Genomic DNA, 24,988 nt, shown 5'->3' with positions numbered 1-24,988 from the left:
CTGGTCGTGTAAGAAAGGGAAAACCTGCCGCTCTCATGCAGCCACGCAGAACAGGGCTGGTTCCTGAGGCCAAGAAACAGAAATCGTCTGGAGGAGGAGCCTCTTGTGCTGAGAAGACAATGTGAGCCTAAGGGGCCCAATATTAAGGTAACAGGTGATGGTTAAACATTAGCAAAGGGTTTCTTCTGATCTCGGGTCAAGGATTTTCAGGGCATTGCCCCTGATTCGACACACGAGGAAACATTCGCTCTTGTCTGACTAAACCTCTTTGCCATATTCTGGTCATCCATTCTTGGGGATTTTGCTTTCCTTGAGCGGCAGCTTCCAAATCACTGAGCCGGGGCCTTCAAGACACGGGGAAGGACCTCCTGGATCTCATGCTAGCATCAGGGTCCCCCAAAGGCATCTGGGAATGGGAGAGGGGGACATTCACAAGGGCCTTTTCCAACTCTTCGCTCCCCTCCAATGGTCCCCCCAACCTTGGCCAGCCCACACAAACATTTTGCAGTTTTGGGAAGCTCCTTGAAAAAACGTCTGAGAATAGGGTTGCCAAGTCCAATTCAAGAAATATCTGGGGACTTTGGGGGTGGAGCCAGGAGACTTTGGGGGTGGAGCCAAGATCAAGGCTGTGACAAGCATCATTGAACTCCAAAGGGAGTTCTGGCCATCACATTTAAAGGGACAGCACACCTTTTCAATTCCTTCCTTCCATAGGAAATCATGAAGGATAGGGGCACCTTCTTTTGAGGCTCATAGAATTGGGCCCCCTGGTCCAATCTTTTTGAAACTTGGGGGGTATTTTGGGGAGAGGCACTAGATGCTATACTGAAAATTTGGTGCCTTTACCCCAAAAGACAGCCCTCCCCCAGAGCCCCAGATACCCGCGGATCGATTCATGATTTTCTATGGGAATAAATCTCCATAGGGAATGATAGAGTTCCCAGAAGACATTTCCCTCCCCTCACCCCGCTTTCTGACGACCCTGAAGCGGGGGGGGGAGGGTCCTCCAAACCGGGGGATCCCCTGCCCCCACCTGGGGATTGGCAACCCTATCTGAGAAGAAGAGCAAAGCTCCCTGAAGCTCCAGAAGGGGAGAACTCTTCAAAGCTGCCTTTCTGTTCGACAGACCCAGAAGACCTGCTCAGCGGTTTCGTGTGAAGGCTGGGTCTGAGGTTGCACCTCCTTGCCCCTGGCTGCAGCCTTCCCCTTTACACTGAGTGGATGGCTCTAAGGAGGAAGCAAATGAAGGGGGAGAAAATGCCCTTGGCCTATCCCAAGGCAGAAAAACGAAGCAAAAAACTGGAAGAAAAGTTTCCGAAATGCTGGCGGTTTGGAAATCATCTCCAAACAAAAAGTACATTATGTGGATTACAGGCTGGTCATGATCACTAAACATCAACTGCATCAAACAAAACATTTATTATGGGTGAAAAGAATATAGAATTAGCCCTCTGCTGAAGCCAAGCAAGCCTGCTCTCATCAGGCCTCGGAAGCTCAGCAGGGTGGACTCTGGCAAGAGCTTGGATAAAGGACCTCCTGGGAATACCAGAGCCGGAGGCAGAGGCAGGCTTTATTCCGCCACCTCTCTGACTATCCTCCAGGCCCCCAGTAGGGGTCAGTCTCCAGAGGTCACAATGACTTCCAGGTGCACACACACACACACAAATCCCAACAAAAAGTATAGAATTAAGGAAAAGGAAAGGTCCCCTGTGCAAGCACCAGTCATTTCCGGCTCTGGGGTGACGTTGCTTACACAACGTTTTCACGGCAGACTTTTTACAGGGTGGTTTGCCATTGCCTTCCCCAGTCATCTCCACTTTCCCCCCAGCAAGCTGGGGACTCATTTGAGCGACCTCGGAAGGATGGAAGGCTGAGTCAACGTGAGCCGGCTACCTGAAACCAGCTTCCGCTGGGATCGAACTCAGGTCGTGAGCAGAGCTTAGAACTGCAGTACTACAGCTTTAGCACTCTGTGCCATGGGGCTCCTTTTAGAATTAAACATCATGCTAAAATCAGCAGTCTTTCTGGTTGCACAGAAATACAGAGGCTTTTTCGCACCAGCCTTGCTCCGCGCCAGGCTTCCGTTTCGCTCTGGAGCAAGCTAGCGATTTTGCACCAGCTGTTCTGCGCTGCCATTTTGCTCCGTGGCAACCCGCGATTTGGTGCGCAGCAATGTAAACCTGGGGTTTTTTTTCAGGTTTATGTTGTTGCACGGCAAATCACGGGTTGCCCTGGGGCAAAATAGCGGCACAGAGCAGCTGGTGCAAAATCGCTAGCTTGCTCCAGAGTGAAATGGAAGCCTGGCGCCGAGCAAGGTTAGTGCGGAGAAAGCCAGAGAGTTTAAAGACATCGGCATTATCAAAAGTCAGGAGCAAGCCAGCATTGTAAATGTGTGGCACATCAAAGACAGACCAAAATCTCTCGTAGTAGCGGCTTCTGTAGCTGAGAGCGAAGCAGTGGCCAAAGGCTGCTGTGGTGCTCTTGGTCACAGGCAAATTCACAGCCAGATGTTAGTTGCAAAGATGCATGCTGAGAAGCGGCATCGAGGTTATTGACTGGAAAGACATCACCCCACTCCATGCACCTGAGCTCTATGCTCTCTTCACTCGGGCCGGGGGTGCTCAGCCAGTGCCGTGGACTTCTACTTCCGCTAGAGATAGGATTGATTCACGGCCAACGATGGCGATGGTGACGTAGCGGCCCCGGGCTGCATTGCAGAACAAGGTCGAGAGGGATCCTTTCTGGAGGTCTGTGATGGTCCCACATCTGGGGAGGGGAGGGAGAAAGAGATTGGTGGTGACATGAATTCTTAATGAATCAGTCTTCAGGAATGAGGGGATATAGAAGTGTTGCTTCTTGTCTAGCTGACCATCACCGTGCTAGCCCTTCTCAGTTTGGTGTAGTGGTTCTCTTATCTGGGAGAACCAGGTTTGATTCCCACCTCCTCCACTTGCACCTGCTGGGATGGCCTTGGGTCAGCCATAGCCCTGGCAGAGGTTGTCCTTGAAAGGGCAGCTGCTGTGAGAGCCCTCTCCAGACGCACCCACCTCACAGGGTGTCTGTTGTGGGGGAGGAAGGTAAAGGAGATTGGGAGCCCCTCTGAGACTCTTTGGAGTGGAGGGCGGGATATAAATCCAATATCTTCATCTACCTCACAGGGTGTCTGTTGTGGGGGGGGGGAAGGTAAAGGAGATTGTGAGCCGCTCTGAGACTCTTCGGAGTGGAGGGCTGGATATAAATCCAATATCTTCATCTACCTCAGAGGGTGTCTGTGGTGGGGGAGGAAGGGAAAGGAGATTGTGAGCCTCTCTGAGACTCTTCGGAGTGGAGGGCGGGATATAAATCCAATATCTTCATCTACCTCAGAGGGTGTCTGTGGTGGGGGAGGAAGGGAAAGGAGATTGTGAGCCTCTCTGAGACTCTTCGGAGTGGAGGGCGGGATATAAATCCAATATCTTCATCTACCTCACAGGGTGTCTGTTGTGGGGGAGGAAGGTAAAGGAGATTGTAAGGCGCTCTGAGACTCTTTGGAGTGGAGGGCGGGATATAAATCCAATATCTTCATCTACCTCACAGGGTGTCTGTTGTGGGGGGGGGGGAGTAAAGGAGATTGTGAGCCGCTCTGAGACTCTTTGGAGTGGAGGGCGGGATATAAATCCAATATCTTCATCTACCTCACAGGGTGTCTGTTGTGGGGGAGGAAGATAAAGGAGATTGGGAGCCACTCTGAGACTCTTCGGAGTGGAGGGCGGGATATAAATCCAATATCTTCATCTACCTCACAGGGTGTCTTTTGTGGGGGAGGAAGGGAAAGCAGATTGTGAGCCGCTCTGAGACTCTTTGGAGTGGAGGGCAGGATATAGATCCAATAGCTTCATCTACCTCACAGGGTGTCTGTTGTGGGGGAGGAAAAGAGCCAGTTTGGTGTAGCGGTTAAGTGTGCTGCAGACTCTTATCTGGGAGAACTGGGTTTGATTCCTCACTCCTCCACTTGCACCTGCTGGAATGGCCTTGGGTCAGCCAGAGCTCTCGTAGGAGTTGTCCTTGAAAGGGCAGCTTCTGGGAGAGCTCTCTCAGCCCCACCCACCTCACAGGGTGTCTGTTGTGCGGAAAAAGGTATAGGAGACTGTAAGCCGCTCTGAGGCTCTGATTCAGGGAGAATGGTGGGGTATAAATCTGCAATTCTTCTTCTCCTGAACCTTTCTGAGGGTTCCCCCCCTCCTCCCACCTACCTTGTCCATTGAATAGTAGGTGCAGCTGCATAACAATCCCTAGAATCATAGAATCCTAGAGTTGGATGGGACCTCTAGGTTCATCTAGTCCAACCCCCTGCACAATGCAGGAAGCTCACAAACACCTCCCCCTAAATTCACAGGATCTTTATTGCTGTCAGATGGCCATCTAGCTTCTGCTTAAAAGCCTACAAGGAAGGAGAGCCCACCACCTCCTGAGGAAGCCTGTTCCACTGAGGAATCGCTCTAGCTGTCAGGAAGTTCTTCCTAATGTTGAGACAGAAACTCTTTGGATTTAATTTCAACCCACTGGTTCTGGTCCGACCTTCTGGGGCCACAGAAAACAATTCCACCCCATCCTCTAGATGACGGCCCTTCAAGTACTTGAAGGTGGTGATCCTATCACCTCTCAGTCGCCTCCTCTCCAGGCTCCTTCAACCTTTCCTTATAGGACTTGGTCCTGGGACCTCTTTTGTTCAACATCTTTATCAATGATTTGGATGAAGGAAAGGAGGGAATGTTTATTAAATTTGCTGATGATACTAAATTGGGAGGGGTTGCAAATACAGTAGAAGAAAGAAACAGGATACAGGATGACCTTGACAGGCTGGAAAACTGGGCTAAAACCAATAAAATGAATTTTAACAGGGATAAATGTAAAGTTCTGCATTTAAGTAGGAAAAATCCAATTCATGGTTATAGGATGGGGGAGATTTATCTTAGCAGTAGTATGTGTGAAAAGGATCTAGGGGTCTTAGTGGATCATATGCTGAACATGAGTCAACAGTGTGATGTGGTGGCTAAAAAGGCAAATGCAATTTTGGGCTGTATCAACAGAAGTATAGTGTCCAGATCACATGATGTGATGGTATTGCTTTACTCTGCTCTGATGAGACCTCACCTGGAGTCTGGTGTTCAGTTTTGGGCACCACATTTGAAGAAGGATCTAGACAAGCTGGAACGAGTCCAGAGGAGGGCGACGAAGATGGTGAGGGGTCTGGAGACCAAGTCCTATGAGGAAAGGTTGAAGGAGCTGGGCATGTTTAGCCTGGAGAGGAGGTGGCTGAGAGGTGATAGGATCACCATCTTCAAGTACTTGAAGGGCTGTCATAGAGAGGATGGTGTGGAATTGTTTTCTGTGGCCCCAGAAGGTAGGCCCAGAACCAATGGGTTGAAATCAAATCCAAAGAGTTTCTGGCTCAACATTGGGAAGAACTTTCTGCCTTTTAGAGCGATTCCTCAGTGGAACAGGCTTCCTCGGGTGGTGGTGGGCTCTCTTTCCTTGGAGGTTTTTAAGCAGAGGCTAGATGGCCATCTGACAACAATGAAGATCCTGTGAATTTAGAGGGAGGTATTTGTGGGTTTCCTGCATTGTGCAGGGGGTTGGACTAGATAACCCTAGAGGTCCCTTCCAACTCCATGATTCTATGATATGGTGGGTCAAGTCCACCATTTTAGAGGAATTCCAAATTTTGTATCTGGGGGAAATGGGCTGTAGTAAAGGTCGGGGGGGAACGGAGACCTGCGTGAGACTTACATGAAGCTGGTTGCGCCAAAGTCACCCATGTGGTCTCCCACATGGACCGTGGCCCCCTGGATCCTCTCTCCACAGCAGTCCTGCCGGTTTTTTACTACCACGAGGGAGATGTCATATTCTTTGCCCAAATCCACCGACCACCAGTTGTTGAGCTGCTGGTTGGTGTGGGCGACGGACCGGGCGATCCATCGCCCATCACAGTTCCCGTCCACAGCATAGCTGGACATTCCCGAGATCCCATCGGTGTGCGTGTAGGTGGAGGACTGCGAGGTTGGCCGACCTCCAGCCAAGTTAGGACCTAAAGCAGGAGCATGACAAAAAGGGAGAGAAGCGGTCAGGATCCGCTGCTTTTGCTAGATAAGAAGAGGGGACGCCTGCACCTTTGGGCACTGGGCAAAGCAACAGGGACACCCCCTTTCAGGGGAGCTACTAGTGAAGGGTTTATTGGGTGGGCCAGTCTCCTTCCTGGATCTCAGTAGGGAACACACATAAGAACCCTTCAAGTGCAAGCCTTTGCTCTCTCCATTCCAGAGCAGGAAGGGCTGGGAGGGGAACAGGGAAAAGCAGAGTGGCCAAAACCTATGGGGAAATAAAGTTAAAGGTAGTCCCCTGTGCAAGCACCAGTTGTTTTCGACTCTGGGGTGACGTTGCTTTCACGTTTTCAGGGCAGACTTTTTACGGGGTGGTTTGCCATTGCCTTCCCCAATCATCTACAATTTCCCCCCAGCAAGCTGGGGACTCATTTGACCGACCTTGGAAGGATGGAAGGCTGAGTCAACCTTGGGCCGGCTACCTGAACCAGCATTCGTTGGGATAGAACTCAGGTCGTGAGCAGAGAGTTCAGATCACAGTACTGCAGCACTGCTGCTTTACCACTCTGCCCCACCCCGTAAAAAGGTCTGCCGTGAAAACGTTGTGAAATCAACGTCACCCCAGAATTGAAAATGACTGGTGCTTGCACAGGGGACCTTTCCTTTCCTACACAATAGAGTGATTAACATTCTCACATTTTGACATATTACTGTTTTATTGCTTTCTCACACTCATGATACCCAGATCAAGGAAAGGAAAGGAAAGGTCCCCTGTGCAAGCACCAGTCGTTTTCAACTCTGAAGTGACGATGCTTTCACAATGTTTTCACGGCAGACTTTTTACGGGGTGGTTTGCCATTGCCTTCCCCAGTCTTTTACACTTCCCCCCCTAGCAAGCTGGGGACTCATTTGACCGACCTCGGAAGGATGGAAGGCTGAGTCAACCTGGAGCTGGCTACCTGAACCAGCTTCCACTGGGATCGAACTGACTTTTCACCATGTGCATATATGTAACCACCAATACTCCCTCTAAATTGTGGAGTTTTATTGTGAGCAAAAATTCTACTTGGTGAGCTACTGGCATTAAAGTTGTGAGCTCCTGCATAAATTGAGTTTGCTATGGGGCCGTTTTCCCCGAGCTAGGACAAAAATGTGTGAGCTGGAGGCTAAAAAGCGGTGAGCTAGCTCACACTAACTCAGCTTAGAGGGATAGATCCAAGTGGGCAGCCGTGTCGGCCTGAAGCAGTAGAACAAAGTAACAGGGAACTTTTATTACCTTTTATTGCTTTCCCAACACAATTGCTATCCAGACCAATGCTCCCTCTAAGCTGTGAAGTCATGTGAGCAAAAATTGTACTTTGTGAGCTACTGACATTAAAGTTGTGAGCTCCCGCATCAGTTCGTTCGCTCTGGGGCCATTTTTCCTGAGCTGAGACAGAAATGTGAGGGCTGGTGGCGAGAAAACTGTGAGTGAGCTCACACTAACTCAGCTTAGAGGGAACGTTAATCCAGACGAAATGGTCTTCCAACTATTCAGCCGTTTGATCCTAAACTTTGTATCAGTTTACACTCTTAATCCACCAGCTATATATGTATTTCAGCTCACTGTACCCCATCCCCTCGTCTGAAGAAGTCTGCTGCATATGAAAGCTGACATTCCGAATAAAACTTTGTTGGTCTTAAAGGTGATACTGGACTCCTACTTTGTTCCTTCTAAGCTGAGTTAGCGTGAGCTAGCTCACAGATTTTTAGCCTCCAGCTCACACATTTTTGCCTTAGCTCAGGAAGGAGGACCCCAGAGCACACTCATTGATGCAGCAGCTCACAAAGTCGAATTTGCTCACAAGACTCTGCAGCTTACAGGGAACATGGCCTCTCTCACACCCTCCCAATAGATGTGCTTCACCCACTTCTGTGCCAGGTTAGAAATCAAAGGGAGCAGCAGGGACTGAGGGACAGGCTAGACCTCCCTGGGGACAATGCTGCATACTTCCTGCAGACTGCCAATGCACAGCAAATAACTGGAATGCAAGATAAATTCTCTGCTGTCAAATCACAGCTGAGTTATGGTGACTCCATGGGGTTTTCAAGACAAGAGACAGTCAGAGGTGGTTTGCCAAAGATAATTTATAATGCACCATTCACTATCCGGTTAGGCCCTTGGTCTCTTTTTGTGCTTTTCAGTGAATTGTAGGGTTGCCAACCCCCAGGTGGGGCCTGGCAATCTTCTGCTTTTACAACTGATGTCCAGCTTTTTAAAAGTATATAACTATATATTAATATATAACTATATACATTAATGAAGAGCTCTGTGGCGCAGAGTGTTAAAGCTGCAGTCCTAAGCTCTGCTCATGACCTGAGTTCGATCCCGGCGGAAGCTGAGTTCAGGTAGCCGGCTCGAGCTTGACTCAGCCTTCCATCCTTCCGAGGTGCGTCAAATGAGTCCCCAGCTTGCTGGGGGCGGGGGGGAAGTGTAGATGACTGGGGAAGGCCATGGCAAACCACCCTGTAAAAGGTCTGCCGTGAGAACATTGTGAAAGCGACGTCGCCCCAGAGTCGAAAACGACTGGTGCTTGCACAAGGGACCTTTCCTTTTCTTTGTGAGAGTGCTGCCCCGTGGCCCAGAGTTGTAAAGCAGCAGTACTGCAGTACTGTGATCTGAACTCTCTGCTCACGACCTGAGTTCTATCCCAGCAAAAGCTGGTTCAGGTAGCTGGCACGAGATTGACTCAGCCTTCCATCCTTCCGAGGTTGGTCAAAGGAGTCCCCAGCTTGCTGGGGGGAAAGTGGAGATGACCGGGGAAGGCAATGGCAAACCACCTTGTAAAAAGTCTGCCATGAAAACGTGAAAGCAACGTCACCCCAGAGTTGGAAGCGACTGCTGCTTGCACAGGGGACTACCTTGACCTTTTTATATATATTAATATATATATATATATATGGCAGAGATCAGCTCCCCTGGAGAAAATGGCTGCTGGGAAGGGGGGCTCTAGGGCACTGCACCATGGGGCACTGGCAAACCACCCTGCACCATGGGGCACTGGTGCCCCTCCCCCCGCCCTCTCCCAGCTCCACCCCCAAAGTCTCCAGGTATTTCCCAACACAGACCTGGGCAGGACTGGATCAACATGTTTTCTGAGGGGAGGCAAAATTAAAAAATGGTGCCCCCTTATGGGCCATTCTGTCTTATGGTCCCATAGAATACAATGGACTCCATACCCAATTTGGTGCCCCCCCTCCAGCGGCGCCCAGGGCAAGCACCCCCCTCTGCCCCCCCTAGATCCGGTCCTGGACCTGGCAAGAAGAGAGAATGTGTGAGAAGAGAGAATGGAGGTGCACTGGAGCAATTCTCTCTCTTGCTCATATCCGGGGTGTCTGTGGTACAGCACCGAGCATCTGTTTTGGGAGGAATGGAAGCCACCCAGCAGGACCTGACGTGGGTGTCTCAGAGCGAGGGTGGCGTAGTGATTAAGAGCAGTGGATCGAGGGTTGCCAGTCCCCATTTGGGGGTAGGGGAATCCCCTCATTTGGAGGCCCTCCCCCCACTGTAAGGATATCAGAAAGTGGGGGTGGGGTTTGAATATCTGCTGGGCACTCCATTATATCCTATGGAGACTGGTCCCCATAGAGTATAATGGAGAACTGATAAGTGGGTATCGGGGGGGGGGCTGTTTTTTGAAGTAGAGGCACCAAATTTTCAGCATAGCTTCTGGTGCTTCTCCTCAACAAAACTCCTCAAGTTTCAAAAAGATTGGACCAGGGGGTCAAATTCTATGAGCCCCCCCCCAAAAGGAGCCCCATCCTCCATTATTTCCAGTGGAGGGAAGGCATTTAAAAGGAGCATGGTCCCTTTAAATGTGATGGCCAGAACTCCCTTTGGAGTTCAATCGTACTCATCACACCCTTGCTCCAGACTCCACCCCCAAAAGTCCCTAGATATTTTCTGAGTCAGACCTGGCAACCCGAGTGGACTCTAATCTGGGAGAACCAGGTTTGATTCCCCACTCCTCCTCCAGAGGAAACCTGCTGGGTGACCTTAGGCCAGTCACAGTTCTCTCAGAACTCTCTCAGCCCCACCTCCCTCCCAGGGTGACTGTTGTGGGAAGAGGAAGGGAAGGAGGTGTCAGCCGCTCTGAGACTCCAAGCGAAGGGCGGGGTATAGTCCAATCTCTTCTCTTCTACGGAGGCCAAGCCTGCCCGCTCCCCATTTCTTACCTCCATATGCTTGGGTGCAGCTCTGGGCCTCCCCACGCCCCACCAGCAGCCCCAGGGCCAGCATCAAAGTCCAGATGAGCAGCATCCTGTAAAGAGGGGGCCAATGAGAACCACCTTTGGAGGTCAACCCCACCCCCCCAGCAGTACAAGGATGACACTTTGCACGGGTGGAATTCTAGCAGGAGCTCCTTTGCATATTAGGCTACACCCCCTGGTGTATGTAGCCAGTCCTCCAAGAGATTATGAAAAAGAGCCTTGTAAGCTCTTGGAGGATTGGCACATCAGGGGGTGTGGCCTAATATGCAAAGAAGCTCCTGCTAGAATTCCACCTCTGCCCCTTTGGAAGATGGAGGGAAGGAGGGGCAAGAGGCAAGGCCACCTCTGACATGCCAGTGAGGGGTCTCATAAGTGCAATAGAAGCCTGGGAGCATCTGGGGTTAGAATCAGGCCCAGGCATTAGTTATTAGGAGAGCCAGTTTGGTGTAGTGGTTAAGTGTGCGGACTCTTATCTGGGAGAACCGGGTTTGATTCCCCACTCCTCCACTTGCAGCTGCTGGAATGAACTTGGGTCAGCCAGAGCTCTCTTATCTGGGAGAACCGGGTTTGCTTCCCCACTCCTCCACTTGCACCTGCTGGAATGGCCTTGGGTCAGCCAGAGCTCTCTTATCTGGGAGAACCGGGTTTGATTCCCTACTCCTCCACTTGCAGCTGCTGGAATGGCCTTGGGTCAGCCAGAGCTCTCTTATCTGGGAGAACCAGGTTTGATTCCCCACTCCTCCACTTGCAGCTGCTGGAATGGCCTTGGGTCAGCCAGAGCTCTCTTATCTGGGAGAACCGGGTTTGATTCCCTACTCCTCCACTTGCAGCTGCTGGAATGGCCTTGGGTCAGCCAGAGCTCTCTTATCTGGGAGAAACGGTTTCATTCCCCCCTCCTCCACTTGCACCTGCTGGAATGGCCTTGGGTCAGCTAGAGAGCCAGTTTGGTGTAGTGGTTAAGTGTGCGGACTCTTATCTGGGAGAACCGGGTTTGAGTCCCCACTCCTCCACTTGCACCTGCTAGCATGGCCTTGGGTCAGCCATAGCTCTGGCAGAGGTTGTCCTTGAAAGGGCAGCTGCTGTGAGAGCCCTCTCCAGCCCCACCCACCTCACAGGGTGTCTGTTGTCGGGGAGGAAGGTAAAGGAGATTGTGAGCCGCTCTGAGACTCTTCGGAGTGGAGGGCGGGATATAAATCCAATATCTTCTTCTTCTTCTTATATATGAATTGCTATTGCAGGATCACGACCTGCTGCTGCTTACGTGTTTCCATTCAAAAATGTTAGTTTCTCTCAAGTCCCGGTTTTAATTTTGGAAAAAAAGAAACCTCCACCCCTTTTTGTTGCCGAGATAAAAGGGGAAAGGCACAGGAAGCTTTGTCCTGGTGGCCTGGAAAGGAGCGAGGAACGGAAGGTGCAAGACAGCTGGAGGTTTACGATTTGTATGTCAATAGTGCGCTATAGAACCATAGCGACCCCATGAAATAAAAAGAAAGAAAGAGATTGCCTCTTGAGTTTTAATGGAACTGTTGTTTAATGGAACTACGGTGGATGCATGAAGGAAAGAACGAAAAATAAGAATAAAAAATTGGTGAATTGCTACGGTGGGCATGACGGCCACACCCTTGCAAGTCAACGTGGAACATGCATGCAAGCAAAAAATCATTGATTCTGGCCAGGTGCCAATCTGATCCACCCAGCACCAAAACATGAAGGTTCCCTTTAGTCACCGTGGCTAGTAGCTGCTGATAGACCTACCAACCTCCAACTGGGAGGTCTGCCAGAATTATAACTCCTCTCCAGGCAACAGAAATCACTTCCTCTGGGGATAGGTTGCCAATCCCCAGTTGGGGGCAGGGAATCCCCCGGTTTGGAGACCCTCCCCCCACTTCAGGGTTATCAGAAAGCGGAGGGAGGAGAGGGAAATGTCTGCTAGGCACTCTTAGTATACCCTATGCCAGAGACCAATTCCCATAGGATACAATGGAAAATTGATCTGTGGGTATCTGGGGCTCTAGAGGGGCTGTCTTTGAGTTAGAGGCACCAAATTTTCAGCATAGCATCACGTGTCTCTCCTCAAAAGAACCCCCAAGTTTCAAAAAGATTGGACCAGGGGGTCCAATTCTATGAGCCCCAAAAGAAGGTGCCCCTATCCTTCATTATTTCCTTTGGAGGGAAAAGGTTTAAAAGGTGTGCAGTCCCTTTAAATGAGATTGTCAGAGCTCCCTTTGGAGTTCAATCGTGCTTGTCACACCCTTGCTGCTGGCTCCACCCCCAAAGTCTCCTGGCTCCACCCCCAAAGTCCCCAGATATTTCTTAAGTCGTACTTGGCAACCCTATCTGGGGGAAATGGCTGCTTTGGAGGGTGGATTGCGCAGCATTATAGCCCACTGCTCTCCAAACAATGCCCTCCCGAGATGTCACCCCCAAGTCTCCAGGTTCTCCCACCCCACAGCTGGTAACTCTACTGATAGGCCTTTTCTCCATGCATCTATCTAATCCTCACCTATTCCTAGGGCTGCCAGCCCCCAGGTGAGGCCTGGAGATCTCCTGCTTTTACAACTGACCTCCAGCTGGCAGAGATCAGCTCCCCTGGAGAAAATGGCTGCTTGGAAGGGTGGGCTCTAGGGCACTGTCCCCTGCCCTCTCCTGGCTCCACCCCCAAAGTCTCCAGGTATTTCCCAACACTGACCTGGCAACCTATTTGTGGCCCTCATGATATCCCCCGGCAGTGAATCCCACTCACCTCAGTGGCTGGCCTGTCTGAGTCACTTGATGCTGATCAGGCAAGAGAGACCGTCAAGGGTGCTCTTGTCTGCCTCACCGTAGGTGTCCCTTTTATAAGCCGTTCTTCCTTCTCTCCGCCTTTGCCTTCCTGTCCAGGAGTCCTGCCATGTATGGTCATCTTGGCAGCCATCAATTAAGGCCCCTTGGTGCAGTGGGGTGGGGAGGTCATACCTCATATCCTCATGGCCTTTTGGCCTCTTGGGTAATCTTGACTCACAGATTTCCAGGAACTTTGCTGACATGCATCTTCGAGCATGGCCTCCAGGAGTTCCCCTTTTTTCCTCAGTAGGGAGTTGACAGTGGTGTTTCCCACCCACCAGGGTGGAGGTCCTCTTATGATCTTCCACCTGGTGGCCTCTCGAATCTGGTTGTCCCAGGCCTCCTTCTGGTATAACTCTTCATGCTCTCATTCATTTTCTCATTCACCAGCTCTTGTGCATACCTGGACAGGTCATTTGTTTCTTAGATATACAGATGTTTTCCAAAGATGCTTGTGCATTTTATTAATTGCATGTTTTTTTCTGTTCTATGTTAAGAGTGCTTCTTGCCATGATTGTAGTTTTGCTGTATAAGAACATGAGAGAAGCCATGTTGGATCAGGCCAATGGTCCATCCAGTCAAACACTCTGTGTCACAGAAGAACATAAGAGAAGCCCTGTTGGATCAGGCCAATGGCCCATCCAGCCCAACAAACTGTGTCACGTAAGAACATAAGAGAAGCCATGTTGGATCAGGCCATTGGCTCATCCAGTCCAACACTCTGTGTCACATAAGAACATAAGAGAAGCCCTGTTGGATCAGGCCAATGGCCCCTCCAGTCCAACACTCTGTGTCACATAAGAACATAAGAGAAGCCCTGTTGGACCAGGCCAATGGCCCCTCCAGTCCAACTCTCTGTGTCACAGAAGAACATAAGAGAAGCCCTGTTGGATCAGGCCAGTGGCCCCTCCAGTCCAACACTCTGTGTCACAGAAGAACATAAGAGAAGCCCTGTTGGATCAGGCCAGTGGCCCCTCCAGTCCAACACTCTGTGTCACAGAAGAACATAAGAGAAGCCCTGTTGGATCAGGCCAATGGCCCATCCAGTCCAACACTCTGTGTCACAGAAGAACATAAGAGAAGCTCTGTTGGATCAGGACAGTGGCCCCTCCAGTCCAACTCAAGGCCCCTCTGTCACACATAAGAACATAAGAGAAGCCCTGTTGGATCAGGCCAGTGGCCCCTCCAGTGCAACACTCTGTGTCACACATAAGAACATAAGAGAAGCCATGTTGGATCAGGCCAGTGGCCCCTCCAGTCCAACACTCTGTCACACATAAGAACATAAGAGAAGCCCTGTTGGATCAGGCCAGTGGCCCCTCCAGTGCAACACTCTGTGTCACACATAAGAGAAGCCATGTTGGATCAGGCCAGTGGCCCCTCCAGTCCAACACTCTGTCACACATAAGAACATAAGAGAAGCCATGTTGGATCAGGCCAATGGCCCATCCAGTCCAACACTCTGTGTCACACAGTGGCCAAAAAAAACACAGGTGCCACCAGGAGGTCCATCAGGGGCCATGGCACTAGAAGCCCTCCCACTGTGCCCCCCCCAGCACCAAGTATACAGAGCATCACTTGCCCCAGACAGAGAGTTCCAATGAGAAACTGTGGCTTATAGCCACTGATGGACCTCTGCTCCATATGCTTATCCAATCCCCTCTTGAAGCTGCCTATGCTTGCAGCTACCACCATCTCCTGTGGCAGTGAATCCCATGTGTTAATCACCCTTTGGGTGAGGAAGTGCTTCCTTTTATCAGTTCTAACACAACTGCTCAGCAATTTCATTGAATGCCCACGAGTTCTCATATTGTGAGAAAGGGAGAGAAGTGCTTCTTTCTCTACCTTCTCTGTCCCATGCAGAACCTTGTAAACCTCTCTCATGTCACCCCGCATTCGACGTTTCTCTAAGCTAAAGAGCCCCAAGCATTTGAACCTTTCTTCATAGGGAAAGTGTTTTTTTCAGGTTTACATTGAATCATAGAATCCTAGAGTTGGAAGAGACCTCTAGGGCCATCTAGTCCAACCCCCTGCACAATGCAGGAAACTCACAAACACTTCCCCCTAAATTTGCCATGTGTCAAATTGGGGGTTGCCTGGCAAAAAATGGAGGTATGAAGCAGTTCGTGTGAAATCGCTAAGCTTGCTCCAGAGAAAAAGGGAAACCTGTCAAGGAGCAAGGTTAGTGATTTAGAGATATTCAAAAAGGAGTGGAAAAAATGTAAAGGATATATGGAGAAAGAGTGGAATGTAAAAAGACATTGGACAATTTTTTAGCATTAATGAGAAATATATATATGAACTCTGATCAGTTAGTAGTACCTTTAGTATTGAACTTGAATCTATAACTTCGGGGAAGTCAACATTGGAGGGAGGGGGGATTGAAATGTCATATGGGTTAGCACTGAAAATTTATAATTAAGATTTGTAACCATATGTTATCAATAAATTGTTAAAACACAAGGAGCAAGGTTAGTGCAAGATCAGTCCCTTTTTACTACGAGGCCCGGAGTTGATAGCGGAGTGGCCGGGGACTTGACATTCTGAACCTTCAACAGGAAGGTAAAGCAAAAGCCAATCTTTCCTAGCTGTTGCTTAATTAAAAATGACAGTCCCAGCTTCTGCTTTTACATATTTCACAGTTCATGGCCTGCGGAACACGTGTCAGATTGACTGAAGGAAACTAAGCTATATGTGTTGATATTTGGCTTTTTCAATAACCCAAAGGTGCAGAGTAGGAGCCGGAAAAGTTGGTTATATTTGTGATTTGGACGTCGGCGGCTTTTGTTTTGCTTCCCGGCAAGGGGGCTCAGGTCTTGCGTCTCTTTTTACACAACTACATCTAACACCTCTAGTTCAGCAGGTTCTCTCTTAACTGGCAAAGAAACGGCTCTCAGGAAAAAAGAATTGTCTTAATTTGCCATTAAAAAAAAAGGTAGTCCCCTGTGCAAGCACCGGTCGTTTCTGACTCTGGGGTGACTAGGGTTGCCAATCCCCAGGTGGGGACAGGGGATCCCCTGGTTTGGAGGACCCTCCCCCCCTCCGCTTCAGGGTCATCAGTAAGCGGGGGGGGGGAGGGGAGGGAAATGTCTGCTGGGAACTCTGTTATTCCCTGTGGAGATTTATTCCCATAGAAAATCATGGAGAATCGATCCACGGGTATCTGGGGCTCTGGGGGGCTGTTTTTTTGGGATAGAGAAACCAAATTTTCAGTATAGCATCTAGTGCCTCCCCCCAAAATACCCCCCAAGTTTCAAAAAGATTGGACCAGGGGGTCCAATTCTATGAGCCCCAAAAGAAGGTGCCCCTATCCTTCATGATTTCCTATGGAAGGAAGGCATTGAAAAAGTGTGCCACCCCTTTAAATGTGAGGGCCAGAACTCCCTTTGGAGTTCAATGATGCTTGTCACAGCCTTGATCTTGGCTCCACCCCCAAAGTCTCCTGGCTCCACCCCCAAAGTCCCCAGATATTTCTTGAATTGGACTTGGCAACCCTAGGGGTGACGTCGCATCACAATGTTTCCACAGCAGACTTTTCTACAGGGTGGTTTGCCACTGCCTTCCCCAGTCATCTCCACTTTCCCCCCCAGCAAGCTGAGTACTCCTTTTACCCACCTCGGAAGGATGGAAGGCTGAGTCAACCTGAGCCAGGTACCTGAACCCAGCTTCTGCCGGGATCAAACTCAGGTCGTGAGCGGAGAGTTTGGACTGCAGCTTGACCACTCTGCGCCATGGGGCTGCTATTATTTGCCATTATATCAAATTAAGAGTTCTGATTTAGCCCTGACCTGGATAGCCCAGGCTAGCCCAGTCTCCTCAGATCTTGGAAGCTAAGCAGAGTCAGCCGTGGCTGGTATTCGGAAGGGCGACTACCAAGGAATACCAGGGGCATGACGTGGAGGCAGGCAATGGCAAGGCACCTCTGAAGCATCTCTTGCCTTAAAAACGAGTCTAGCTTGCCACCTCTGAATCCTTTGCACTGCAAATGCAGTTGTTGGATATGAAAAGAAGCATCCATCCTGCCAGGCTGAATTGTCTAAGGCCGGGGTGTCAAGCCTCTTGTTATGAGGGATGGAGCTGAAATAAATGAGACCTTGTCAGGTCAGACCGGGTTGGGCTGGGGCATGTGTGTTCCTATTTAAGATGAGGTAGCAGAGAGATAAACTTGAACATATGAACCTATGAAGCTGCCTTATACTGAATCAGACCCTCTTGGATCCATCAAAGTCAGTATTGTCTTCTCAGACTGGCAGCGGCTCTCCAGGGTCTCAAGCTGAGGTTTTTCACACCTATTTGCCTGGACCCTTTTGAGTTGGAGATGCCGCGGATTGAACCTGGGACCTTCTGCTTACCAAGCAGATGCTCTACCACTGAACCATTGCCCCTCCCCTAAAGTCAGTCTTGTCTCCTCAGACTGGCAGCAGCTCTCCAGAGTCTCAGGCTGAGGTTTTTCACACCTATTTGCCTGGACCCTTTTGAGTTGGAGATGCCGGGGATTGAACCTGGGACCTTCTGCTTACCAAGCAGATGCTCTACCACTGAACCATTGCCCCTCCCCTAAAGTCAGTCTTGTCTCCTCAGACTGGCAGCAGCTCTCCAGAGTCTCAGGCTGAGGTTTTTCACACCTACTTGCCTGGACCCTTTTTGGAGATGCCAGGAATTGAACCTGGGACCTTCTGCTTACCAAGCAGATGCTCTACCACTGAGCCACCATCCCTCCCCATAAAGGACATAGACTTCAAAAAGGACACAGACAAACACAACTAAAGATTCTTTTAAAAAACTTAAAACGTGCTTAAAACATTGGTACTCGTTGGTCTTAAAGGTGCTGTCTTTGTATTTCTCCCGTGGGATCCAGGGAACTGGGCAAAGGAAGCTCTGGGTCTTTCCTTCCTTTCCCAGGAGATGGGGGAGGGAAGCCTCAGCCAATAGAAGGAAGAGAGGCTTGGCTCAGTAGCTCTGTTGTGCGATTGAGAGAGCTTGGCAAAGCAAGCTCTCCCTCCCCCCCCTTTCCTCCCCAAGGGAGGAGCCTCAGCCAATGGAAAAAAATAGAGGTTTTGCTCTGTAGCTCCTGTGCAATTGAGAAAGCCTTGCAAAGCAAGCTGAGATGCAGAAGGAAGCAAGAGAGAGAGAGAAGGAAGCAGACAAGAGCCAGTAGCTCGGGGGCCTGATAGGAGCCCTCCGGGGGTTTGATTCGGCCCCTGAGCCACATGTTTGACACCCCTGGTCTAATGCTTTGGTGGCATTGTAGATTTCGTGATCCTGATGAAGATTAAAGAAACCCCTGCCGCTCTGGAATAGGGTGTTTGTAGTCCTGTAGAATCTCTGCTACAAGGAACTCAGGGACGTCTGTGTACCTATTGGCACATCATTGCACCACATGTAACTTGCTTATTCTATACTGAGACAATACTGCATCTTTTTGTTGCAGTGTGTTGCCCTTAAGGGGTTTTGTATATGGTTGTTGGGAGGGGTTGCAAATACCGTAGAAGACAGAAACAAGACAGTAATATTTTGACAGGCTGGAAAACTGGGCTGAAACCAATAAAATGAATTTTAACAGGGATAAATGTAAAGTTCTGCATTTAGGTAGGAGAAACCAAATGCGTCGTTATAGGATGGGGGAGACTTGTCTTGGCATTGGTTTCTGCAAAAAGGATCTAAGGGTCTTAGTGGATCATACACTGAACATGAGTCAACAGTGTGATGCGGTGGCTAAAAAGGCAAATGCAATTTTGGGCTGTATCAACAGGAGTCCAGATCACGTGATGTGATGGTATCGCTTTACTCTGCTCTAGTAAGACCTCACCTGGAGTATTGTGTTCAGTTTTGGGCACCACATTTTAAGAAGGATATAGACAAGTTGGAATGGGTCCAGAGGACGGCGACAGTGAGGGTTTTGGAGACCAAGTCCTATGAGGAAAGGTTGAAGAAGCTGGGCATGTTTAGCCTGGAGAGGAGGCGGCTGAGAGGTGATAGGATCACCATCTTCAAGTCCTTGAAGGGATGTCATATAGAGGATGGTGTGGAATTGTTTTCTGTGGCCCCAGAAGGTAGGACCAGAACCAATGGGTTGAAATCAAATCCAAAGAGTTTCTGGCTCAACATGAGGAAGAACTTCCTGACCGTTAGAGCGATTCCTCAGTGGAACAGGCTTCCTCGGGAGGTTGTGGGCTATCCTTCCTTGGAGGTTTTGAAACAGAGGCTAGATGGCCACCTGACAGCGATGAAGATCATGTGAATTGAGGGGGAGGTGTTTGTGGGTTTCCTGCATTGTGCAGGGGGTTGGACTAGATGACCCTGAAGGTCTCTTCCAACTCTGTCATTCTATGATTCTGGGAAATACCCCCCCCCCCCATCATTTCCCCAGAAAGCACTTTCTTGCAGGCACCTTTTTTTTGGGGGGGGGGGCATAACTTGGACCTCATACATTCAATCCTCACCAAATTGGAGGGCAGGTAGAGTACAGTCAGGTGGAGACCCCCTGCAAATTTGGCATCTCTAACTTGCACAAGATCTGTTCTATACACTCTTGAACCTGTGCCTTGCAAAATGGCTGCCTGTCACTGCTGGATTCTGTGCAAGGTGGAGACACTAAACTCTCAAGAGACCCCCCCCCCCCACACACACATGCTCCTCTACATTTCCTCCAGATTCCCCCACCCCTTGCGTTGAAGCTGGGTAAACATTTAAATAGAGCTGAGAGTGTCTGGAAATCTGCCATCCACGAACCCTCACGAAGAGGCACAAACAGCTGGAAAGTTTGTGTAAAATTCATGCCAGTTGACCTGCCATAAACTTCCCTTTGCAAACTGCAGACAGGCCACAAACTTTAGTGTGTGAGCCAGTGTATGTCCAGTCCCTAGTAGCTAATGTCTTATAAGAGGGAGTCTCACTTATGGTCTAAACCTGTCTGTTTCACTGCCTGACGCCACTGGCGAAAGAAGAAGACTGCAGATTTATACCCCGCCTTTCTCTCTGAATAAGAGACTCAGAGCAGCTCACAATCTCCTTTATTTTTCTCCCCCCGCAACAGACACCCTGTGAGGTGGGTGTTGCTGAAAGAGCTCTCCCAGAAGCTGCCCTTTCAAGGACAGAGACTCAGAGTGGCTTACAATCTCCTATATCTTCTCCCCCCACAACAGACACCCTGTGAGGTGGGTGGGGCTAAGAGGGCTCTCCCAGCAGCTGTCCTTTCAAGGACAGAGACTCAGAGCAGCTTACAATCTCATATATCAGGGGTGGCCAACAGTAGCTCTCCAGATGTTTTTTGCCTACAACTCCCATCAGCCCCAGTCATTCCCCATGGTGGCTGGGATGATGGGCGTTGTAGGCAAAAAACATCTGGAGAGCTACCGTTGGCCACCCCTGTCCTATATCTTCTCCCCTAGAAACAGAGACAGGCTTAACATATGGCCAAACCAAACATGAACAACAAGCTGAGTTTATAGGTCCCCATTTGTTTGGATTTAATTATTGGGGGAAGGGGACCAGTAAAGCATTGGATATGTCAAAAAAGAAAAGTGATGTGTAAAAGTATCCTTCTTGATTGTGAAATGTAAGAATAATAAACTGGGACTTTGTTGTTATCCTCCATTTGTCTCCTCTCAAGCATGGATGTAAATAACACCATCCTATTCTTTGCGGTGGGGTGCATAGTCCTGTTACAGAAATACAAGGTTGCGGCAGGGCTGGGGGGGGGGTGGACTTGGAGTGAGATGTCACTGGACAGAGCTCAAACCGAAGAGGAGTTTTGAGGCACATTAAAGACTAATACAAGCTTGTTCCATCAGCAGCCGGTGTGGCCGAGAGAGAGGTGGGGGCTTCTAGCTCGCCAAACGATGCTGACCAGCTGTTATATTCTATTAGATGGATTTCGCACTATGCTTAAGAACATAAGAACATAAGAGAAGCCATGTTGGATCAGGCCAACGGCCCATCCAGGCCAACACTCTGTATCACACAGTGGCCAATAATCTATATACACACACACACACTGTGGCTAATAGCCACTGATGGACCTCTGCTCCATATTCTTATCTAACCCCCTCTTGAAGCTGGCTATGCCTGTAGCCGCCACCACCTCCTGTGGCAGTGAATTCCACATGTTAATCACCCTTTGGGTGAAGAAGGACTTCCTTTTATCCGTTCTAACCCGACTGCTCAGCAATTTAATTGAATGCCCACGAGTTCTTGCATTGTGAGAAAGGGAGAAAAGGACTTCTTTCTCTACTTTCTCAATCCCATGCATTATCTTGTCAACCTCTATCATGTCACCCTGCAGTCGACGTTTCTCCAAGCTAAAGAGCCCCAAGCGTTTCAACCTTTCTTCATAGGGAAAGTGTTCCAACCCTTTACTCATTCTAGTTGCCCTTTTCTGGATTTTCTCCAATGCTATAATATCCTTTTTGAGGTGCGGCGACCAGAACTGCACACAGTACTCCAAATGAGACCGCACCATCCATCTATACAGGGGCATTATGATACTGGCTGAAAACTCTGCTTGTTCCGGGGTGGAGAGCCCTTTTGCTACTGGGGCTTTGCTCCGTTTTCGCACAAGTTGCCCTGGAGCTACGATTTGGCGCACCGCTATCTCACAGCAAGTGGAAACCGCTTGTCAGCATAACAGCAGCGCGCCAACTTGCAGCTCTGGGCAACTTGTGTGAAAACGGAGCGAAGCCCCGGTTGCAGAAGGACTCTCCACGCCGGAAGAAGCATAGTGCAAAGTCGGTCTTAGTCTTTAAGGTGCCTTCTGGATTGCTTTGGCTGCAGGAGAAAAGCACAGCAACCTCTCTGGGATTATTACCATGGCTATGTTGAGTCCCTCCCTATCCACCACCACCTTGCTGAGCCAGCAACTGTTCTGCTCTTGGTCACAGGGAACTTCACTTTGGAGGACAGGAGGAGGAGATAGTGGTGGTGGTGGAGGAGGGTTTCTACCCTCCCTTCACTTGGAGTCTCAGAACCAGGTTAAAATGGATAAAAGGAAGTACTTCTTCACCCAAAGGGTGATTAACATGTGGAATTCACTGCCACAGGAGGTGGTGGCGGCCACAATCATAGCCACCTTCAAGAGGGATTTAGATAAAAATATGGAGCAGAGGTCCATCAGTGGCTATTAGCCACAGTGTGTGTGTATGTATACATTTTTTTTGCCACTGTGTGACACAGAGTGTTGGACTGGATGGGCCATTGGCCTGATCCAACATGGCTTCTCTTATGTTCTTCTGTGACACAGAGTGTTGGACTGGATGGGCCATTGGCCTGATCCAACATGGCTTCTCTTATGTTCATCGTACAATCTCCTTCCCTTCCCCTCCCCACAACAGACATCCTGTGAGGTAAGTGAGGCCGAGAGCGCTCTGATAATTCAGTTTATTTTTTTTTATTTATATCCCACCCTCCCCACCGAAGCACGGCTCACAAACATAAGAGAACAGTTCTAAGAGAAGAACTGTGGCTGACCCAAGGTCACACCAGCAGTTGCACATGGAGGAGTGGGGAAACAACCTGGCGCTCCAGATGACAGTTTCTCGCTCTTCATCACTCCACCAGGCTGGCAGAAGTCCAAAGCTGAGTGGAAACATCCGAGATGTTGACTAGAAAGACGTCATTCCATTCCATGCACCCGAATATGATCACTTAAGCGACGTGTGGATATTTAGTGCCGTGACTTCCACTTCACCTAGAGACAGGATGGTTTCACGGCCGATGATGGCGATGGTGACGTAGCGCCCCCAGGCAGCGTTGCAGAGCACAGTGGTGAGGGATCCTTTCTGGAGGTCTGTGATGGTCCCACAGCTGGGGGGGGGGGAGAAAGAGGGTCAGCCATGTGGTGACACGAATTCTTAATGAATCAGCCTTCAGGAATGGGGGAATGCATGGCTAGAAGTTTCTCCTAGCGTAGCTGGCATCACTTGTTCAATGAGCGATTGTCCTTCTCAGGGGTCATTTCGTAGCAAAAGAGGTGCCGGAGCTGATTAGCACAACTCATTTGCATATGTCACACACCCGTGACATCACCGGAAGGTGTATTAAATGATATCATCTCAGCATCTGCCTTAAAAGGCTTCTTACATTAGAACTGTCGTCATAAAACCTTACTCCCATAGTACTTTTTAAATAACTTTCTCCTATGTCTCCACAACAGCATGATGAAGATTTCCATCTGTCAGCTTTATAGGTTTTGGTTCTTTCCCCATTTTTTGTGCGGGAAAATATTAGAAGTTTGTTATTATTTATTTATTATTTTCAATGTATAGCCCACCCTTTCCCAAACGGGCTCTGGGCGGGTAACAGCAGTTACTTTGTTTCAGACACGGATCAACGCATGCTCTAAACCTCTGCTACCGGCTCTCCGGCAGCAGAGGTTTAGAGCATGCATTGATCGGTGTCTGAAACAAAGTTACTGTGACTCCAGAAAATGGTGAGAAAGAGGCTGACGAAGTATGAGACAAGTGAAACCGTGAGGACTCCTTTCTATACGGTTCCTCCTTATTCTCTCCATTACAACGTCACAAGTGGAACTTTTAAGGACTCGACCCTGCAGCACTTACTTATGAACTTTGCTAAGGCTGTTTCCTATGTATGAACTGGAGGAGTACAAATACCGTATTGTCCCTTTGTCTTTTTTTGTCTTATATTTGCACTCAATCAAATGCATGTACACACATTGAGAGTGAATATCTTTGTTGTTGACAGGTGGTTTTTATAAATTTTCCATTTGTACATCGGTACCGGTTTACTTATATCAGGGGTGGCCAAGGGTAGCTCTCCAGTTGTTTTTTGCCTACAACTCCCATCAGCCCCAGCCAGCTTGGCTGATGGCTGGGGCTGATGGGAGTTGTAGGCAAAAAACATCTGGAGAGTGACCGTTGGCCACCCCTGACTTATATTGTTGTACCTCGACCAGTTCCGCAGGGCCTGCAAGACCGCCCTTTTCAGACAAGCCTATACTGATATCGACTGCTGAGTTGCTAGGAATAAAGAACCGCCATCTCTATAGTGTTACCTTGGAACTATCTAATATAATAATAATAATAATATAATAATAATAACAGCTCAATCGCTGCCAGATACACTCATATATATCTAGGCTAACGAAAATCATGTATTTTAACTTAACTGACTGGTTTTTATGCTTAATTTTAATTGTTAAATTTAAAGTTTTATCATTTATGTTAATGTCTAAGTTGTTGTTAGCCGCCCTGAGCCGCCTAGGCGGGGAGGGCGGGATAGAAATAAAAGTTATTATTATTATTATTATTATTATTTCCCAACCCAGAGCTGGCAACTTGACTCATGAGGACTAGAACCCCATCCTACTTCGGCTGATTCCCTCGCTCTTCAGCTGGATCTTGGCATTGACGTGGTGGGTGAAGCCTGCCATTTTAGAGTAATTCCAACTTAAGTATCTGGGAGAAATGCGCTGCAGAATGGGGCAGGGGGAACGCAGACCTACGTGAGACTTACATGAAGCTACTTTTGCCAAAGTCTCCCACATGGCCTCCCACGTGGACCGTGGCCCCCTGGATCCTGTCTCCACAGCAGTCCTCCCGGTTTTTCACCACCACGGCAGAGATGCGTAGTCTCTGCCCAGGTCGACTGACCACCAGGCGTTGCGCTCATGGTTGGTATGGGTGCAGGACCGGGAGATCCATCGCCCATCACAGTTTCCATCCACAGCATAACTGGACATCCCGTGATTCCATCCGTGTGTGTGTAGGTGGAGGACTGCGAGGTTGGCCGGCCTCTGGCCAAGTTCGGGCCTACAATGATGGATGATGGAAGAAGAGGAGGGGACAGAAGCGTTCATCAGTGCCTGTTTTCCGTGG

The 24,988-nt window shown here is 49.4% G+C and overlaps 2 protein-coding genes across 2 annotated transcripts; both read right to left on the bottom strand.

Moving 5' to 3' along the window:
- Positions 1-1,400: 1,400 nt before the first annotated feature.
- Positions 1,401-13,141, bottom strand: LOC132590917 (fucolectin-like). The gene is made up of 4 exons (XM_060263836.1): positions 13,075-13,141; positions 10,296-10,381; positions 5,770-6,067; positions 1,401-2,766 (listed from the first exon to the last, which is right to left on the bottom strand). Exons 2-4 carry the CDS (start codon positions 10,378-10,380, stop codon positions 2,622-2,624), a joined length of 528 nt encoding a protein of 175 aa, XP_060119819.1. The 5' UTR covers position 10,381; positions 13,075-13,141; the 3' UTR covers positions 1,401-2,621.
- A 9,651-nt stretch (positions 13,142-22,792) lies between these two features.
- On the bottom strand, positions 22,793-24,922 carry LOC132590921 (fucolectin-1-like; the record flags this gene model as incomplete). Its single annotated transcript, XM_060263840.1, is given in 4 exon segments — positions 22,793-22,955; positions 24,627-24,738; positions 24,741-24,857; positions 24,860-24,922. Coding segments are annotated over 4 exon segments (455 nt in total), but the record flags the coding sequence as incomplete, so codon positions are not given.
- Positions 24,923-24,988: the final 66 nt, after the last annotated feature.

This window comes from Heteronotia binoei, unplaced genomic scaffold, assembly GCF_032191835.1.
Source record: "Heteronotia binoei isolate CCM8104 ecotype False Entrance Well unplaced genomic scaffold, APGP_CSIRO_Hbin_v1 ptg001179l, whole genome shotgun sequence".
Classification (NCBI taxonomy): Eukaryota; Metazoa; Chordata; class Lepidosauria; order Squamata; family Gekkonidae; genus Heteronotia; species Heteronotia binoei.
Note: the sequence above shows the minus strand (reverse complement) of the source record. Positions and strands in the feature narration are given on the sequence as shown.

What these genes read in the sequence shown, in the direction of transcription:
- LOC132590917 (XM_060263836.1), bottom strand. Translation starts at nt 10,380, where the DNA reads ATGCTGCTCATCTGGACTTTGATGCTGGCCCTGGGGCTGCTGGTGGGG. An exon ending in CTGCACCCAAGCATATGGAG is followed by an intron (nt 6,068 to 10,295) that starts GTAAGAAATGGG and finishes CTCCTGCTTTAG; the next exon opens with GTCCTAACTTGGCTGGAGGT. An exon ending in TTTGGCGCAACCAGCTTCAT is followed by an intron (nt 2,767 to 5,769) that starts GTAAGTCTCACG and finishes TCCCCTCCCCAG; the next exon opens with ATGTGGGACCATCACAGACC.